This window comes from Heterodontus francisci, unplaced genomic scaffold, assembly GCF_036365525.1.
Source record: "Heterodontus francisci isolate sHetFra1 unplaced genomic scaffold, sHetFra1.hap1 HAP1_SCAFFOLD_690, whole genome shotgun sequence".
NCBI classification, from domain to species: domain Eukaryota; kingdom Metazoa; phylum Chordata; class Chondrichthyes; order Heterodontiformes; family Heterodontidae; genus Heterodontus; species Heterodontus francisci.
Genome location: NW_027142301.1, coordinates 500,001 through 520,713, shown reverse-complemented (window position 1 = coordinate 520,713; position 20,713 = coordinate 500,001). Strand labels below are relative to the sequence as shown.

The 20,713-nt window shown below is 47.0% G+C and overlaps 1 protein-coding gene across 1 annotated transcript in view; it reads right to left on the bottom strand.

Moving 5' to 3' along the window:
• Window positions 1-972: 972 nt before the first annotated feature.
• LOC137366996 (deleted in malignant brain tumors 1 protein-like) overlaps window positions 973-20,713 on the bottom strand; it is a 24,541-nt gene continuing 4,800 nt past the window's right edge. Inside the window, exons 3-13 of the mRNA XM_068028491.1 lie at window positions 20,113-20,415; window positions 18,340-18,654; window positions 17,264-17,569; window positions 15,631-15,936; window positions 13,143-13,445; window positions 10,961-11,257; window positions 8,501-8,815; window positions 6,726-7,019; window positions 3,662-3,949; window positions 1,794-1,910; window positions 973-1,215 (exon numbers count right to left, since the gene is read on the bottom strand). Coding sequence (XP_067884592.1) covers window positions 1,136-1,215; window positions 1,794-1,910; window positions 3,662-3,949; window positions 6,726-7,019; window positions 8,501-8,815; window positions 10,961-11,257; window positions 13,143-13,445; window positions 15,631-15,936; window positions 17,264-17,569; window positions 18,340-18,654; window positions 20,113-20,415 — 2,924 coding nt within the window. The 3' untranslated portion in view covers window positions 973-1,135. The remainder of the gene's footprint in view (window positions 1,216-1,793; window positions 1,911-3,661; window positions 3,950-6,725; window positions 7,020-8,500; window positions 8,816-10,960; window positions 11,258-13,142; window positions 13,446-15,630; window positions 15,937-17,263; window positions 17,570-18,339; window positions 18,655-20,112; window positions 20,416-20,713) is intronic.

Sequence of the window (20,713 nt, the reverse complement as noted above, 5' to 3'; positions counted from 1 at the left end):
AATTCTAACTGCGAGTAAAGACTTTTCTTGCAAACAAAAGGAGAAATTTGCAGAAAGCAGTTCGGAAAACAAGCAAAAAGGGACCGTTTCACATTAGCGAATGTTACTTGTTAGGTTAAAATAGAGTTCTTAATTCTTCAATTGGTGCCTTTCATGACGTCAGGAGGGTCCAAGCCAATGAAACACTTTTGAACTCAGGTCACTGTTGCAATGGAGGAAACGCCACAGCGAATGGTGCGCACAGCAAGATCCCACAGTGGTCATGTAATCTTTTCCACTGATATTTGTCGAGGGATAATTACACCTGAAATATGAATACCCCTCCCCCCCACCCCACACCCCACTATGAAATAATGTCATGGCATCATTTACATCCATCTGAGAGGGCAGACTGATCTCCACCAGTTATTTTTAGACTGTGGGCATGGAAATATTTATCACATGAAAACTATGTCGCTTAATCTGTCTGATACAAGTCTGAGTTGAACTGAGTGTTGTTGCATCAAGCAGATTTGGAACTCTGGGCACGGTCTATAAAATGGCATCTGGGCAGTTGCACAAAATGGACGGTATCCCCATCGGCCGCAAGTTAGGCGCCCCCTGCCCGATACCTATTCCCATTCAAGTCAGTGCAACGGAATGCCGGGTGGGCGCCGTGTGGGCGGCCGAGGGGACGGCGCCCATTGTTGCGTCTCCGCCCCGATGAAATTCCGCAACTGTTTCTGAACTGCTCCAATCCCATTAGCAGTCGAAATTCGATTTCAATTAGCTCCAGCACACGGCTACTTTTTGCAGCTTGATCTCTGTTGACAGATGTTGGCGGTGTTGTTACTGGTGAACATCTGGGTTTTCCACCTGCACCGGCAAAATGCTAAAAGGAGGTTGACAGGAAGCACAGGATAAAAAAAAACTAAATCTTGGAAGCCAGTGCACGAGGAACGGGATCACAACAGGTACTCGTTACGTGACCAGCCAATATCTACTTCAATTGACTACCTTAAATCTAAATACTGACATATAATGGGAGGCGAGAGTCGTACTGCTCATTACGCTACCACACATAACAACTATCAAGTCCTGAAATATCTTCACACTGTATCTTTCTTCCGAGTACAGTGCACAAAGTATTGTCCAATTAAAAGGTAGTATCGTCATCTATTGCTTCTATATGAGTCACATCATCAAGCAGTCGTTCTCGAACGTAAATCCTGTATTCTGTGGGTTGGAAATACATCAGGTTATTATTTAAATAATATCATTGGTGCACATCCAAAGCAGAACAAAGACAACGTACAAAGAATAAATATTACATGCATGTATGTGATTCGATCAGAATGCGATTTCAAAGATACTTCGGCCGGACTTTTTCCCTTGTCGGACAGGAGCCATCCACCAATCGAAAAGTCGGTGGCGATCCTGCCCCCTGCCGGGCCTGAAGATCCAGTCCGGATTTTACAGTCCCCAGGCCCTTAATTGGTCTTAGGCCAGATATCCACCTCATTGAGGGTGTTGGGGGTGGTTGGGGCATTGAGGGCGGCCCGATCAGGAGCCCCACACCGACCCCAACTCCCCAGGCCGTCAGAGAGCCACCTGCTTTTGTCAAGCGGCTTTTCTCAGGCCTGGGACGCCCAGCTGCCAATGGAGATTTCAGCCTGCACGGGGTGCAGTGGGTGCAGAAAGTGATCCCAATAGCGTCACAACGGGTGCAGAGACCCACAAAAGGTTAGGTCTTCTGACTGCATGTTGCAAATGCAGAAAGTAAGAAGTGCACCGACATAAAGTGTGCATCCTACCACGTTTACTCTTGCACGTCTTCGGTTTTCTGAAGTAATACACAAAAAGGACCAGAATCAGGAGCAGGATCACAGTCGCTAAGAACCAGCCGATGATCGTCTTAACATTGGAGGATCCTGGAGTGAGTTTGTAAAAAAAAACACCAATGTAAGTCAGTTTAACGGTATCATTTCAGACATTTCTTGTACGCCAATCAATTGAACATGAAACCCTTTCTTCCCCAAAAAATTCTTGCTGTGAACGTCATCTGTGCCGGGTGCCCAAAAGAGATGCATTCGGATTTTCCCCCCAGTTATAGGCCCCACCCACTTTTCAATTCAATTGGCATCAATGTATTGGTCTCCCGGATGAAGTACCTTAGACAGAATTGTAACAAGCTCCCAACAACTAATGGGTAAAGCAGGTGAAAACGTTGTCTTTGTGATGGATCAATGCCCTAAGATGGACCCACTGTCTTTACCCATCCGCAGACTCCTCCTGCTCATGTCAATGGCTGATGTCTGCCTCCTGTAAAGCTTATCCCTGACGTGAGATTAGGAGTGTCCTTTTTTATTCGTTCATGGGATGTGGGCGTCGCTGGGCAGGCCAGCATTTATTGCCCGTCCCTAATTGCCCTTGAACTGAGTGGCTTGCGAGGCCATTCAAAGTCAACCCCGTGGCTGTGCGTCTGGAGTCACATATAGGCCAGGCCAGGTCCGGACGGCAGACTCCCTTCCCTAAAGGACAGTAGTGAAGCAGATGGTTGAATGGTCATCATTGGATTAGCTTTGTTTCAAAAAATTTCAGACTTATTCATTAAATTAAAATTTCACGTGATAGGATTTGAACCAATGGCCTCACAACACTAGTCTTGGTCTTTAGCGTATGAGCTCAGGGGCATCACCACCACCTCCCCGTAAGGGATCGGTGTGATATTAACTCTCAAAATGGATTTGGAGATAGAGTAGAAAGTGAATGAAACGAGTAAAGAGGCAGAGTGTGTGGTTAATTAGATAGCTCTACCAAGTGTCCTGCACAGACACGATAAAACTCCTTCGATGGTGTGTTAGTCTAAGGTTACAAAGCTTGGACATTTCTGTGTCTTCATTCCCAGAACTGGAAAGATTGCAATCTTCTTATTCATCACCAGTGACTGCAAGCTTATCTCTCTCACAACCATCCTGCCTTCACAGTGCATAGAAAATGTCAACAGCACATGCCCTGACCTGTTCTGCAAAAAAAAAGGGGCCGAATATAAAGTAGGAAAGAATGCGTTCAGCATCATATAAATGATTGGTTTTCTGTACTGTGCCCTATTTCCTATGTTAGTCCACTTTCCCAGACTACCAAGAGGGGTTCAAATAAAGTTAAATGTTAATGAATGATAACAACTCAGCTTTTAGTTTCGAATGGCTAGATTTTAACATTTACCATTCCGGTTAGAAACGTTTTCATGACCTAGAATAACCTTTCATAACCTTACTGAAGCATTCAAAAGTTACTTGAAAAGCAAGAATGGACAAGGTTAGGTGGAGAAGGCAGGGGACCGGGCACTAAGTCAATGGCTCACTCGGAGAGCCGGTGCAGACACGATGGGCTGAACGGCCTCAATTGCCCCTAGTGTAGGTAGGTGGTAGGGGAATATGGGATTACTGTAGGGTTAGTATAAATGGGTGGTTGTTGGTCAGCACAGACTCGGTGGGCCGAAGGGCCTGTTTCAGTGCTGTATCTCTAAATAAAAAATAAATAAACAGTTGGGCCAAATAGCCTGTTCTTATGCGATAGCTTCTATGTAATTCTATGCAATTCAATGTTGCCTTAAATTGAGGGCCTCCCCTCCTGATAAGCCCCGGCAATTCTAAATGCTTGCAATGCAAACCTCACTCACCTCGAACGGCAACGAGAACAGATTCGGTGTAAGTCGAGTTGAGTAATCTTCCATTTACTTGCACTTCGTATGAACAAACATAGCGACCTTCAATACTATCACCGCTGTTGTTTAAGGGAAAGGTGAAGGTAGAATTTGGCATTGACAAACGTTGCACTTGCCTCGATCCACTGGTACCCACTTCCAATAAGTACATCGTGCCATTTGCTGTGCCATTTTGAACTGTGCAGTTAATGAGATTTTTCCCTCCGACTGTGAATAAGTCTATTTTCGGCTTTTGCAGAGGATCTGTTTCGAAGAACACGCGGATGAATGAAAGTTCCGCAGACACGTCGGCAAGCATGTAAGTATACCGTTATACTCGAAATTAATGTACATTAGAAAGCCAAAACAGCCCGCCGCTCTCTGCAGGCGAGGTGAACCAACTGTGCCTGCCCTTAACTAATGTGGCTGAAGGTCTGTGAGTGAGCATGACCAGATTAACCATCATGCTCAGCAAGGAATTATCCGACAGTGCTGAGATCAGAATTGTGTTTTCAACCCTTTGAAAAAACAAACCTACTGAACTTGCCGAACTGAGAGGCTAACAATGTTATCGTAAGGGAACAGAGATAGCGCAGGTGAAGAGAATGACATCGGTATTTGTATTTCTGAAGAATAGATCTTGGAGACTGTGCAACTTAGATAAGATGGGGCCTCGCGTTCTAACAAATTCTACAAGTATCGTTATCTGGAAGATTGACTACAAGCAGCTTCCTGAGATTAAAAAGTACAGAAAGAAAGGTGAGCAACTTTGTGGGCGGGTTCAAACCCCGCGGTTTAAACAAAGACCTCAGAATATAATTGAGTTACGTGTTTTTTTAAGGGAAACGTCATAGCCTGTCAATATAATAACCCAGGCCCATGCCCTGAAAAGGGGTACAAAAGGCTGCATTCATCAGAGACCTTTACTGCAGTCAAGAGGCAGGATCCCAACAGGTGTTGGAAGGAGCATCTGCAATTGACAGGCGCTGGCCACTTCAGCTTATTGCAAGACAAATTATTGGCAACACAGTTGAGCATTCTGACCCTGGATCTTGTTGAAGCTTTTATTTGTTGGGAGTAAAGGAATGAGCAGCTTTTAAAAATTATTTTCTTTCTCAAACTGTTAAACATGTCATCATTTTCTCTAATCAATTTAAATTTTCCATAAATATCTTAAACCGGTGCCCGTTTTTAAATCCATACAAATAAATTAACCTTATTAAGCACAACAACTTTTCGATTGAGTCCTCAATTTGTTCCCGCACAATTTGCAGGTCAGAAGGAACCTGCCTGACTGAGTGTTTGAAAAGAATAATGTTTAAATCCTTCCTGTTAAACTTACCACATGCCATGTCTCTTAAATGTCTCACATACTGTATCCAAAAATGTTATTATGTGAAAGATCTAATTTGCATTTGAATTAATCAATTTCTGTTTCCTTTTTACCCCTTACAATACAAGAGAGGCTACATCTCAGAAGTACTTAATTGTCTATAAAATGCGTTGGACGTCCTGAATTTCCCAAGGGATGACACTGAAAGGCAAGTTTTATTCCTTGTTCTTTCACCCCTCCCTCCTTTCTTTGAAACTGACACTTCTAGTGACCACAATCGCCCTCAGCATTCAAACGTGGGAAAATTGTGGACCGCAATGAGTAAATGATTAGGTGACACCATTCGAGGGATCCAGACATTTTATCGAAGAAATGTATGGTGTTATGAAAGTACTTCTGGTTTTTTTTTGAAAAAGTGTCACGGAGGAAGAGACTCAATTCTTGATGAATGTTTAAACAGTCAAGCCAGCTGAAGGAGAAGGGAATTCCCAGGGAAGGAGAGAAGACGACAACCCAGCTCAGCTTTCCAGCACCTCTCTAAAAGACCCTGAGAAGTCCACTGTGTCAACTCATCTCGCCACCCATCTTTGAAGAAAAACCTGCTAAATTATTTCTCAAAGCTGCCTGAAAAGAACTGTTGGAACAGATCCCAGTGACCCGTCTATGTGTACTCGGAGGCCAGATTATGTGCCAGTTTTGGAACACAACAATCTCATCTGCTGTTTTCTTCAAGAATTAGCACGTATTACGCTCAAGTGGTTTTCTTTTTTGTCTGTAACAGAGCTCTGAATAAAAATCCCTTTTATTTTTCCAGTTAACCAGTGTATGCGTGAGTGTGTGACTGTGAGGGGCTATGGCAAAAAGGGAACTTTAAAATTTCAATCTGTGTGTTTATATTTTGCTTCATTACTGGTTTAGAGTTGTTTTATAATAAACTGAAAATGTTATAGCTCATTAAAGAAACCTGGTTAGTGTGTTCAATTCTGGGAAAAATAGAATATAAGATTGATGATATCAGTAAGTGGGAAAATGTAAATATATGCTGTGACCTGTGGCGAGTAGAACTCGAATAGACAGTGCACTCCTCGCGCCTCAGTCTTGACACAACTAAATTCAATTCACTCAATTCTGCCCCAATAAATGGCACGGAACAAGGAACACAGCTTAGGTGGATGTGAACAGCCGCATGGTATGACTGGAAGAAATGCAGGGGACTTCTCTCTCTGCCCCGGGGAACAGCATTTATCCTGTGCCCGACATCAGCAAAGCGGGTGACGCAGTTTGCCTGCCACGTTATTCGTGGTGGGATCTTGCTGTGCGCAACAGAGCTGTTTCCTTCCCCGCATTGCCAAAGTGGCTGAACTTGGAAGTTACTGAATGGGCTGCAACATGTGTTTGGGAAGCCCTGAGATTGTGAGAGGTCCTTGATATAAAAGACAATTTATGTGTCCCTTCTTTTCTTTTGCCTTTTTTTTCTGCCCTACATTTTCGTTCTCTCTCTCTCTCTCTGTCTTCCTGTCTTCCCTTCCTGCTTTCTTCCTTTCAATCTTCCTGCCTTTCATTCCATAATTCGTTCATTCTGCCCTTTTTATATATATATATATATATATATATTGCTCTCCTTTCCACCTTTCCTGCGAGATTATTTCATAGTTGGCATCTATGCAGTGTGATCTTCATATGCATGAAAATATATAGCCTTCTCACCTGTTACAGCGATGTACACGGAGGCATTGAGAGAAGAATTTAGGTATCGCCCAGAAAGTTGGTTTCCATACTTGCAGCTGTACGTCCCAGCATCCTTCTCAGTTAAATTGGTCAATTGAATGGTGGCGGAATTGACTCCTTGCTGGAGGTCTCGGTGGGTCAGGTAAACGTTATTGATGTAAAAGTCAATTCCCCGGCTTGTGTTTCGTTCTCCGATGGTGCAATTTATAATAACCGACTCCCCTTTCAGAAATACGTTGTAGCTGGGTTCCAAAAGTATTGTCGGCTTGATCCCTGAGACAAAACAGCATTGTAGAGGGGAATCAATGAAAACACAAACATGCACCAATTCCAATCTTCATAGCTGACTATCACAGAGAGAGGGGGGACAGAGGTAGAGGGGACACAGAGATAGGGGGACAGAGAGAGAGGGCGGACAGGGAGCGAAAGGGGAGGGAGAGAGAAAGAGAGGGGGCAGAGAGAGAGGGGGACACAGAGAGCGTGGGCGAGACAGAGAGGGGGCGGAAGCACAGAGGGGGAAACACAGGGAGAGAGAGACAGAGAGAGATCACTCCTGACTGATGGATATCTATCTGGAATACTCCACATCATTACAACAAGTGTGCGGGAAAATATTGACTACTTGTGCAAGCAAATAATGCCAGCCATCTCATGAAATCAGTGTCTAACATCATGATGAGAAAATAAGTCAATAAATTAGTCTTCTCGTTTGAAGCTTCTTCACAAAAATGCGCATTTGTTGTCATTTTAATTCATAATAAGATAAATATTGAATGCCACTATCTTTCTGAAATTGCCTATGTCATTTGGTGATACAGAACTTGAGTATTGCTGAAACCAGAGACATTTGTCAAAGCTTTCCATCTTGCACTCATCAGGACAATTCGCAAGAATGCCAATGTAAGGGAGAGCAACAACTTTATCCTGTATGAGAAGAGAGTGCTGATCGGTTGGCAAGTGGATTCTGATTGGTGGAGGTGTTGCCATGGAGAATGCACCAGTTTATGGTGACTGACAGTTACCTGCCCAGCTTTGCTTGAAATTTAAACCAGGCATCTTGACCCTGATTGGTCAAGGCATTGCCCTGAGGAATGAACCAGCGAATGGCTGTCACTTATTTTGTTTAGCTGCAACAGGCGCAATGTGTGCACATGTTCTTTCTGTCTGCAAAGAGCAGGGCCCTGTGTATTAATATATGCAGCTTCCAGTACGCGCAGATGCACCACACTTCGAGCCCGACTGATGATCTTAAACTGGTTGTCAGCGTAATTCTTAGCACACTGAGGATTATTTAGCAAATGTTGTGCAATCGCGGAATCACATCTAATGTTGGACACTGTGTTTTGCATACCGCAAGCACAGGCTGGTTGGGCACGGTTTGTACCTTGCCCATTGCGAACAGCGGAAGGGACATGTTTGACACAATCCACCAGTCTTTGTGATGTGCGGCCAATATACCAAGCATCGCCCTGGCATTGAAATTCATGTACTGCAATACTGGTGCATTCTCCAAGGCAACGCCTCTACCAGTCAGAGTCCACTTGCCAACCAATCAGTACTCTTTTCTCACACAGTATAAATCTGCTGCTTTCCCTTACATGAGTATTCTTGCGGACTGTTCTGATGAGCGCAAGATGAATAGCTTCTCCAAAATGTCTCTGTTTACCACGATGCTTTGAAAATGGCACCATTTTGTTCTCCACGGTAAAACTGTCAATTAGGATGGGAATATTTTAGAATGGCACTGCCCTTACCGGAACAAATGACACTGGCATCCTCTCCGTGATGGCAGTTGTGCTGACCCCAAAACCTGGACGTGCAGTACCACAGCACCGATTCATCTCCGCGGCAGGCGACATCGTCCAACCATATGGGTCCGGCGCCCCTTCCGAAGCGAGCGTGCGTTGGCGCGGCGACAGCGTTTCCGCACCCCAGAGCACTGCAGACAACTTTGGCGTCCAGCAATCCCCACTGGTCATCACAGATGGTCCCCCAGCTGTCGCCGAAGGAGATCTCCACTCGGCCCTCACAAGGGTTACTCCCGTTCACCAGTCGCTGCTCCATGCTTTCTGTTCGGGTGATAAAAGAGGTGTTACACTCCAGGCCATTCGGCCCATCGAGTCCACGCCAGCTCTCCACGGAGCTGTGCAGTCAGTCCCACTCCCCGGCTCAACCCCTTACCCCCTGCAAGTCTATTTCTCTCAGCTGGCCATCCAACTTCCTTTTGAAGTCTGTGATCATCTCTGCTTCCACCCTGCCCTTGTGGGCAGCGAGTTCCAGGCCATTAGCACCTACTGCATTAAAAAGTGCTTCCTCATATTCCCCCCTGCATCTTTTGCCCAAGACTTTCAATCTGTGTTAATGGGAACAGCTTCTCCTTGTCTAGTCTAGGTAAGCTTGTCATAAACTTGTACACGTCTAATAAATCTCCCCTCAATCTCCTTTGTTCTAAGGAGAACAAGTCCAGCTTTTCCAACCTAACCTTGTAACTGAAATCCCCCCCCATCCCTGGAACCATTCTGGTAAACCTCCTCTGCACCCTCTCAAGGACCCTCACCTCCTTCCTGAAGTGTGGTGCCCAGAACTGGACACAATTCTCCAGCTGGGGCCCAGCCAGAGCTTCATAAATGTTCAGCATAACCTCCCTGCTTTTGTACTCTGTGCCTCTCCTTACGAATCCCAAGATCCCCTCTGCTTTACTGACCACTTTCTCAATATGCCCTGCCACCTTCAAAGATCGATGCACAGGCACCCCCAGGTCCCTCTGTTGCTGCACACACTCTTTGGGACTGTGCCAATGTATATACATTGCCTCTCCCTCTTCCTTCTGCCAAAATGCGTCGCCTCACGCCCGCCAGTGTTAAAGTCCACCTGCGACCACTCTGCCCATTCTGCTGGCCTCGCACTGTCCCCTTGCAGGGGGTTTCTATGGGGCATCTCCAACTCGTCCAACTGTTTGTTCCTTATCGAAGCCTTTGCCCAGTTGCCCGAACACTCTGAGGTTGAAATTCGTCTTGGGCTGGAGCCTATCGGCCGCCTATAATACATCCCACCCGCCTTTCAGCTCCATTGACGTCCAATGGGTGAGCGGTCAATCCCCAGCAGTGGCAATATCGGGTGGTATTGGACCGGCTGCCCATTCGGAGCGGCAGTACCATCAACAACAATGGACTGGGATACACCTTCGGGTGGTCTAATGGGAACTTGATGCACTGCTGCCCAAGACGAATACCAACCTCCGAATTTGAATTTCACATCACACACTAATACTTGTGGTAGTTAGAACGCAGAAACCAGACGCACCAGCTCGGCTGAACAGCAGAGCGGACGCAAAACGAGCAGTCAGGATCCGTGCTGTACCGGCCGCCCAATAATCAATTCCACTGAAGTCAGTTAAGCGGACTATTGGCTAAACCACGTAACAGGCAGCCGATGGGAAACTGCCCATTTTGCACCCACTGCCCAACACCTCTCCCTAATCCACAGGGACCAACACCATTCAGCCACGCCCATTTCAAAGCCATTCCCCGCTTAGCTCCATCCGATGAACTGCAACGGAAGGAGAAGTTATTCGTGGCGTGTAAATGAGTGCCCAATTTTTTTTTTTGTTGTAGCTGCAATCCCAGAAGGCCTCGGGCATCTCTCGACATTGGAGAGAGAGAGAGAGAGAGAGAGAGAATTGCTAATGTATCGCTTGATGATCACCACAAGGGGAAGGTAGATCACCATGAATGACCATAGCCAGTCGGGGGAATTGAACCCACACTGTCAGCATTGCCTTGATATCACCCTCTCGCTAACTGATGAAGTGTCCCATTTGATCCCGCCTATTCTACACGATTACTCAAAGTTAAAATTGCTCCCCTTATAAGCAAGAAATCATGGAAAATGCAATGCCACCCACTGTCTATCCCCATGCACGACAAAATAATACCCCCAAAACCTGAACAGGATTAGAGTGGTCCTCCACAATTGTCGCTAAAATAAACACAAAACGCTGCTGAGGCTGGAAATGTGAGAACAAAAGGGAAAGGTGTTTTAATAGGGCAAGGGGGGTAGGAGAGAGTATATAACAAAGCAGTCATGGGACAAAGGCAGAGAGTGTGTTAATGCTTGTGGTGAAAGACTGAATACCAGCTGGGCCACATGACTGTAGATGTGCTCGTGACCATTCCTGAATGTCAGATTTCACTGTCATTATTGAAGTCGCCTACCTGCGATGGTTATTGAAAGGGCTTCGCTTTGGGTCGAGTTGTACCCTCGTCCCACTATCGTCGTTCGGTACGCACAAGTGTAATCCCCTTGATTGGCCATGCTTGTATTTGCAATGGTAAACTCGGCTACAAAGTCCCGCACAGACATCCGAGCATTGGCCAAAAGACCATCTTGGTAGAGGTGGAAGTCACGCGTGCGGTACGGTTTCGGGGCTGTGCACAAGATAGTGAGCAATTGGCCCTGTGGAAACTTCTCGAATTCCGTGTTCATGGAGATAATGGGTCTTTCCACGCTACCTGAAAGACAACACAGGTGAATGGTATGCCGGGAAAAGCTGTTTTTACACACACTGCCTGAAATGGGTGCAGCAAGGCAGCCCAAGCAACTCACATCTCTCAGCTCGACATTGCGTTGAGCACTCCGGATTCTCAATCTGGGGGAACAGACTGAGAACGGGATTTCAAAAGCGGGAAGGCGATGACACTGTGGTTTGGATGCAGTGGGGCCAGGAGATGCAGGAATCGAGAGCTGGAATCCAGGAATCACAGGCACCGCTCGCTGGAGCTGATGCACTGGTGGAAAGGTGTCACTACAGATCACACTTCACAGAGTGGTTTTGTTATAAATGTGCAAGCAGGAATGTATGATAGAATACGGAAGAGAGACAGAATGGCCCCAAACTGAGGAGTAAATTATGTCTTCAAATCATGTTCGAAATAAACAAACGCCTACAACCCATTGGCATTTGTTGTCAATTATCTTAGAGTCATAGAGATATACAGCACAGAAACAGGCCCTTCGGCCCACCGTGTTTGTGCCAGCCATCAAGCACCTACCTATACTAATCTCATTTTCCAGCACTTGGCCCGTAGCCTTGTATGCTATAGCATTTAAAGTGCTCATCTAAATACTTCTTAAATGTTGTGAGGGTTCCTGCCTCTACCACCCCTTCAGGCAGTGTGTTCCAGATTCCAACCACCCTCTGGGTGAAAAGATTGCTCCTCAAATCCCCTCTAAGCCTCCTGCCCCTTGCCTTCAATCTATGCCCCCTGGTTATTGGCCCCTCCGCTAAGGGAAAAAAGTTTCTTCCTATCTAACCTATCAATGCCCCTCATAATTTTGTCCACCTCAATCAGGTCCCCCCTCAGCCTTCTCTGCTCGAAGGAAAACAACCCCGGCCTTTTCAGTCTCTCTTCACAGCTGAAATGCTCCAGCCCAGGCAACATCCTGGTGATTCTCCTCTGCACCCTCTTCAGTGCAATCACATCCTTCCTATAATGTGGTGCCCAGAACTGTACACAGTACTCCAGCTGTGGCCTAACTAGCGTTTTACATAGCTCCATCATAATCTCGCTGCTCTTATATTCTATGCCTCGGCTAATAAAGGCAAGTATCCCATATACCTTCCTAATCACCTTATCGACCTGCGCTGCAGCCTTCAGTGATCTCTGGACAAATACACCAAGATCCCTCTGACCCTCTGTACTTCCTATGGTCCTACCATTCATTGTATGTTCCCTTGCCTTGTTAGGCCTCCCAAAATGCATCACCTCACACTTCTCAGGATTAAACTCCATTTGCCACTGCTCTGCCCATCTTACCAGCCCATCTATATCGTCCTGTAATCTAAGGCTTTCCTCCTCACTATTTACTACACCACCAATTTTCGTGTCACCTGCGAACTTACTGATCATACCTCCTATATTCACGTCCAAATCATTAATAAAACTCTGCCCTCTCGTCACTGACCCTCCTGACGGTCAGCAAGCTTCCTCCACGTCTATTCTCTGACAAGCCCTGACAATCCTGAACACCTCGATTAACTCGGCCCCTTCACCTTCTCTGCTCTAAGAAGAGCAATACCAGCTTCACCAGTCTCTCCACATTTACTGAAGTCCCCGAATCCCTGGGACCATTCTTGTCAACCTCCCTCCGCACCCTCTCCAAAGCCTCGACATCCTTTCGAAAGTCTGCGGTGTCCTAGAATTGGGGCAGAATCCTCCAGCTCAAGCACAAAACCACATTCCCTTGCCCAAGCTAGCATTGTGATAAATCTCCTTTGAAGCCTCGCCAAAGGCCTGTCATTCTGTGCAGTGTTCATCGCATGATGTATCCCGGTTGAACATGCATTTCAGAAGTGAAAATGAATTCAGAAGGACAGTATTTGAATGGGCGACTCACTTGCGATTGTTACCTTGACCCGGTCGCTGTGAGTTGACGAGTACAGCTTGCTTTTGATCAGCACTTGGAACATGCAGGTGAAGAAGCCTTCCTGGTGCAAGGTTACATTTTGCACAGTTAAGACGGCGCTGGATGCTGAGATCGGCCCCACAGAGGTAACAGCACCAGACTCCCCGACTTTGTAGAGGTAAAATGTTATCACCGCAAAGACGCTGGAGGAGGAGCATCGGAAATTTGCGGCTTCACCTTGAACAAAGGCGGCGGACAAGCGCAACACGGAAATCGACGGCCTCTGCAGTTTATCTGCATCGAAAGAAGAGAGTGAGCTGGTGGCCCCGATCAAACCGGACCATCATGGGCCAAGTGTAAAATGGGCAGGGGCCGCATCTGTCGCCCATTCTAAATCCCGCCCAATAGTGAAGTCAATGCAACTGAATATCTAGTGAGGACTGGAGCAGAGGGCAAGATGAATTTCCCACCCATTCAGAAATATAACATAACCACACGCATCAGCCATTTCCCTTCCATGTTTTTAATCACCAAGAGCATATTGGGAATGGAGATGTACATGACTGAAGCACATCTCGTGGATTGTGACAAAAGGCATCGCTTGAAAGTTATTCAGAGAATATCTGTCAATCGAGTAATTTTGGTTACATCTTAACATGTGAATATTATCATCACGATACTGACTGGGGGGTTCTGGATAGAAGATTGGTTAGCCAATAGGAAACAGAGAGCCGGCATCAATGGGTCATTTTCTGGTTGGCAGGATGTAATGAGTGGTGTGTCACAGGGATCAGTGTCGGGGTCTCAACTTTTTACCATTTATATAAATGACTTGGATGAAGGGACTGAAGGTATGGTTGCTAAATTTGCTGAAGACACAAAGATAGGTAGGAAAGTCAGTTGTGAAGAGGACATAAGGAGGCTACAAAGGGATACAGATAGGTTAAGTGAGAGGGAAAAGATCTGGCAAACGTAGCCCGAGTGGGAAAATGCGAAATGGTCCATTGTGGCAGGAGGAATGAAAAAGAAGCATATTAGCAAAATGGTGAGAGATTTGCAGAGCTCTGAGATGCAGAGGGATCTGGGTGTCCGGGTGCATGAGTCACCAGAGGTTAGTATGCAGGTACTGCAAGTAATTGGGAAAGTTAATAGAATGTTGTCGTTTATCTCGAGGGGAATTGAATATAAAAGTAGGGAGGTTATGCTTCAGTTCCACAGGGAATTGGTGAGACCACATCTAGGGTACTGTGTGCAGTATTGATCTCCTTATTTAAGGAATTATGTAAGTGCGTTGGAGGCAGTTCGGAGAAGGTTTACTCGACTAATACCTGGAATGGGTGGGCTGTCTTATGAGGAAAGGTTGGACAGGCTAGGCTTGTATCCGCTGGAGTTTAGAAGAGGAAGAGGCGACTGAACTGAAACAGATAAGATCCTGAGGGGTCTTGACAGGGCGGATGTGGAAAGGATGTTTCCCCTTGTGGGAGAATCTTGAACTAGGGGGTCAATGTTTAAAAATAAGGGTCGCCCATTGAAGACAGTGGGTCATGCGACTTCAGAGATCTCTTCCTCAGAAGGCGGTGGAAGCACAGTATGTTTGAATGTCTGTCTTGGCAAGGACCACCAAGAACAACAAAAGCAACAACTTGGGATAGAAATTGGACTCAGTTGCGTGCACAAAATGGGCATAGAGAAGGGTGAGGGCCCTGGAGGGGTTTGACAGCAAGAATGAGCACAGGCAGGGGAAAATCAGGATTATCACATCAGCCACCCTTACACGCCTCGTCTTACAGGCAATTCTATTGTCCTCAATTGGACTGACAGCCAGGCGGCATGTTTAACTGACGGAGGGTGTGGTGCAATCTCAAAAGTCAAAAGTCTCGTCCACAATATCTTACCCAGAGGGAATCCTGAATTGGGAAGCGACAGGGAAGAACGAAAGAATTCATTCTCACTTCATGCAAATGGATGGGGGCATCTGTGGAGCCCACGTAAAAGTGACGCAAACGGGGGTTACAGACTGAAAATTCATGGCGGGATGTGTCACTCAGTGGGCAGTCACCATTCGGCCTTCCGTTATGCACAGTGCCTGAAGTCTAGTGGCATTGCAGACAACGGAATCAAACACCAGGTCTGGCATCAAAAGGATTGGGGGTGGCGCTGATCTGAATATCGCCTGTTTTGCATCACCGCATGTGACAAATTACAGCCCTTCCAAATATTAATTTGCCTGCCACTACTATTTGCTTCCCAAAGGCTTCCATGAAGTTCTGAGTCCGACGCCTTTCGCACATTCAAACACCAAACTGGATCGTGCACCCTCCTGTCCTTGATGCTGCAGTAACCCGAGGGAACTCACAAATAGGCTTCCATTATGCCCGTCTCAAGGGGCATCGAGCTCCTTACCAGCGGGGCTGAAAATGGACTTTGGTAGCCATGCAGATCACCCTGATTGGAGCTCTGAAGGGATGTCTCTACTTACCTGTCACGGTCACCTTCACCCGGTCGCTCTCCGTCGAGTTGTGGAGCTTCCCCGAGCGCTTTAGCTGAAACAAGCAGGCGTAATGTCCATCGTCAGCATATGTGATGTTGGCGATGGAAAAGGTCACAGCGAAGCCCGCCATTGGCACGGCCTGGTAGGTCACCGAGGTTGCCCCGTCAATCTTGAGCAAGAGGAAGATGGCCCCGGTGAAGACTGTGGAGGCCGTGCACCTAACGCTGACAAACTCGCCAATGGAATATTTGCCAGAGTCTCGGAAGAGCTGAATATTTGGTTTGGTTGGCTTTTCTAGAATGAACGGGAGGGAGGGAGATTAAATTAGCCAATGAAGTGTTGCAAAATCACATAACCACAGAACGAGGCCACTCAGCCTACCGTGCCGAGGTGAGAACACCTTGAAAGAACGATTGAATTGTTCCCACACTTGCTCCCACTGCCTAAGCTTCCCAACATAGCCTCGCTATCAAGGCAGGATTTATCCGAGTATGCCATCAAGGAGCCGCTAGCCGAACTAAAGACAGTGGGAATTGGTGGGAAAACTCTCCACTGGTTGGAGTTATTGCGAGCACAAAGGAGGATGGTTGTGGTTGTCGGAGGTCAGTCATCTCAGTCCCCAGGACATCACAGCAGGAGTTGCTCGGGGTGGTGTCCTAGGCCCAACCATCGAAAGGTCAAAAGTGGGGATGTTTGCTGACCATTGGACAAAGATCAGCACCATCTGCGACTCCTCAGATACTGAAGGTACTACTGTGTAGAAATGCAGCAAGACCTGGACAATATCCAGGCTTGGGCTGATAAGTGGCAAGTAACATTCACGCCACACAGGTGCCAGGCAAAGACCATCTCCAACAAGAGAGAATCTAACCATCTCCCCTTGACATTCAATGACATTACCATCGCTGAATCCCCACTATTAAAATCGTGTGAGTTACCATTGACCAGAAACTGAACTGGAGTAGCCATATAAATACCGTGGCTACAAGAGCAGGTCAGAGGCTGGGAATCCTGTGGTGAGTAACTCACCTCCTGACTCCCCAAAGCCTGTCCACCATCTTCAAGGCACAAGTCAGGAGTGTGACAGAATACTCTCCACTTGCCTGGACGGGTGCAGCTCCAACAACACTCAAGAAGCTCGACACCATCCAGGACAAAGCAGCCCGCTTGATTGGCACCCCATCCACAAACATTCACTCCCTCCACCACCGACGCACAGTGACAGCAGTGTGTACCATCTACAAGATGCACTGCAGCAACTCACCAAGACTCCTTAGACAGCACCGCCCAAACCCGCGACCTCTACCAACTAGAAGGACAAGGGCAGCAGATACATGGGAACATGACCACCTGCAAGTTCCCCTCTGAGCCATCCTAACTTGGAAATATATCAGCCGTTCCCTCACTGTCACTGGGTCAAAATCCTGGATCTCCCTTCCTAACAGCACTGTGGGTGTACCTACCCCACATGGACTGCAGCGGTTCAAGAAGGCAGCTCACCACCACCTTCTCAAGGGCAGTTGGGGATGGGCAATAAATGCTGGCCTGGCCAGCGACGCCCACATCCCATGAACAACTAAACAAAAAAAGCCTACTGGCTCAAACCTAGACGATCACTTACCTATCACAGTGATCTTGACTCTGTCACTCATGGTGGAATTGTACAACTTTCCCCTTCTCTGTAACTGATACATGCAGGTGTAATATCCGCTCTGGCTCATGTTGATGTTTTTGACAGTGAATGTGACGTTGGAATACTTTGCTTCTGCCACCAAGGAACTCACAGAGGTGGACTCGCCGAGTTTGTGCAATTGAAATGTTCCTCCCTTGTAGTAATTGGGCGAGGCGCATTGAATGCTGAAAGACTCCCCTTGAGCAAATATACTGGATGTCCTTAACACATCTATTTCTGGGCTTTGTAACTGATCTGGGTCAAAAGAAAATACAGTGAATCGAAAATCTGTATTGCACCGCAATGGCATATAAATCAATAGAGGCATAATATCAGGTGTCATTGCCACAAAGAGTATACTCTGCTCATTATAATGACAGTAAAGAGTTCTTTCATCATCATTTCACTGGATGTAAGTTGTTCACTGCAGGTCAACGTTAACCTGACACGAACACTTCTCAAATGAACAGTTAAAAATGGGAGACGTTGTGCAGTGCCTGTCACCACATCCTGAAATGCGGAACAGCCCATGAAATACGTTTTGTTGGACTTGTATCTTTATAATGGTACATTTATAAAGCTCTGGTTGGGCGCCAATTGGAGCATTGCGTCCAGTTCTGGTCACCACACTTCGGGAAGCAGGTGAGGGTCCTTGAGAGGGTACGGAGGAGATTTACCAGAATGGTTCCAGGGACGAGGGATTTTAGTTACAAGGTTAGGTAGGAAAAGCCGGGTTTGTTCTCCTTAGGACAAAGGAGATTGAGGGGAGATTTAGTTGAGGTGGACAGGATTATGACATTAGATAAGGTAGACAAGGAAAATGGCTCTGTGACTCTATGCAATGGAGGGAATGGCAGAAAGATGCGACCAGAGGGCAGACGGGTCCTCAGTGCGATGTCTCGTGCAGGTGACCGCATCTCCGTTACGATATGTGGCACTACCCGCTGGAGGCAGTGCCCACGACTAATGTCCACCCTCTCGCCATGCCTACTTCCACCCTTCCCTTCCACAAGGCAGATACGCACCTGAACAAATGACGCCAGCATCGTTCTTCTGTCGGCAGGTCCGGGGGCTGATCGTCTGGATCGGGCAGGACCACAGGAATAACTCGGACCCATTGCACCGGACGTTGTCCAGCAAAATCGGGCCTGCCCCTTCTCCAAACTGGCCACCGGAAATGGCCGATTGGCCAAACCCACATCCGACCTGATTGCAAACAACCTGGACATCCAGAATGTCCCACCCGGAATCACAGATAGTGCCCCAGGTGCCATTGTAGTAAGCCTCGACTCTACCCGAACAGGAATTGGGCCCATCCACCAGTCGAAGTTTAGCGTTATCTGAAAAACCACAAGGAATACAAGATTAATGACCCTAAAAAGCATGACAGAAATTCACTGAAATGTATGCCGTTTGCCCTGTTGCGTAATCCAAAAAGATGGGGACGAATGACATGGCATGGAATGAATTATATACAATTCACAGCACACAAAAATCAACCATTCGGCCCAACAGCTCCATGCCAGCCCTTATACACCACCTGAGCCTCCTACCACCCTCTTCATCTAACGCTAACTGCATATCCTGCTATTCCCTTCTCCCCAGCTTTTCCCAAAGTGCATTTCTACTATTCTCCTCAACCAATCCATGTTAGGAGAGTTCCACTTTCTCGGCATTCCCTTGGCCAAGCAGATTGTCCTGACCTCTGCAAGTCTGACCCCGAGCTTCCAGTTGCTTTCACCACCCTCCTCTCGCGTGCCCACATGTCCGCCCTTGGCCTGCTGCAGTGTCCCAGCGAGCCTCAAAACAAGCTCAAGGAACATCACCTCACATTCCAAGTGGGCACTATGCAGCCTTCTTGACTCAACATTGAGTTCAACAATTTCAGAGCATGACTTTTTTTCTGAAACGGGTTTTTCTTTTGCTTTTGGATAGAGCTGTTCATTATTCTGCCATTAACACTCTCTCTGGACTAATACTTTGTCCTTTGTCACAACTATTAGCACTCCATTTGCTCTGTGACATCTCTGTCATTTAATCTCTCCTGCTCTCTGCCCTATCCCTTTTTTTCCTTCTTCCCTGCTCACCCTTTCACTTCGACACTTTCTGTTTCTCCTGTCCTGAATTCTTGGCTGGATTTATTAGTGACTATCTCATACTCATGGCCCTGGGCTTAAGATTTCACGGAAAGCGAAAATATTTTCTCAGGGTCTACCCTACGGAGCCCCTTGCTATCTTTCTTTAAGGGACAGCCTCTAGTATGTCACCCCTTGACCTCCTCTTTGTCAGGAAAAAAAAGGATTCCAACTTGCGCTGATAGTTTGAACCTCTCGAACCTCAATGATCTGGAATCAAACATGAGTTAAATTGTGATGAAGTGATTTTTTTTCTTTCTCTTTCACAAGGAAACGTTTTCCACTCCTTCGCGTCACCAGAATATAGGAACAAAGGAGCAGGAATAGATCATTGAGACACTCGAGTCTGTTCTGCATTTTTGTTTTTATTCTGCCATGGGATGTGGGCATCGCTGGCAAGGCCATGCATTCGATGCCCATCCCTAATTGCCCTTGAACTGAGTGCCTTTGCCAGGCCATTTCAGAGGGCAGCGGGGAGGCAACCACATTGCTGTGAGTCCGAAGTCACATATAGGCCAGACTGGGCAAGTTCAGCCCTGGGTAGCTACCAGTGTGCGCCCATTTATAGCGACTGTATTGTGATTTATCACCTAGATCGGACGACAGATGATGCCATTACGGTGTGGAGTGAAGGAAAAGTGCTTACTTGAAAATGGTCCTTACCTATGACCTTGATCTCCTTCGATTCGCTGCTTTCGGACACAAAAACGAGCTCCGACACTTCCAGTTGATAGCTGCACCAGTAGATTCCCTCGTGGGTCTTGTTAATGTTCGGGATATTGAACCTCACGTTGTTTTGATTGGAAGATACCACATCAGACAGGATCGGATCCGGGTTGTCCCTTTTGTAAAGGGACATCGTCGCCCCTTTGTACAAAGCATGCGCCGAGCACACAAATTTGATGGTCTCGTCTTTGAAAAACAGACCCGTTCCCGTGACAGTCATGACTGGCTGAGGAGGCTGTGCTGTGGTTACAGAAAAGAAGCCGCGTGTTGGCAAAGAATGCAGTGCAGAGGGACTTCGCTGCAAGGTGTGAGGGAGGCCTGACCTGTGAAAATGCCGGAATTCTGACCACTACATCTCAAACACTCGAAGTGAGAAAAACCTGCACTGCGCCAACATGTCCCAGCCTCTCATCCTGCCTTGGAGCCAGTCCCACTTCCAGAGGGACAGCAACGGTCCGCTCACGTTGGGATGGAACAGTAAAGCAGCGGTTCGCGCCGCAGCCTCACAGCTCCAGCGACCCGCCACCGGTTCTGGGCC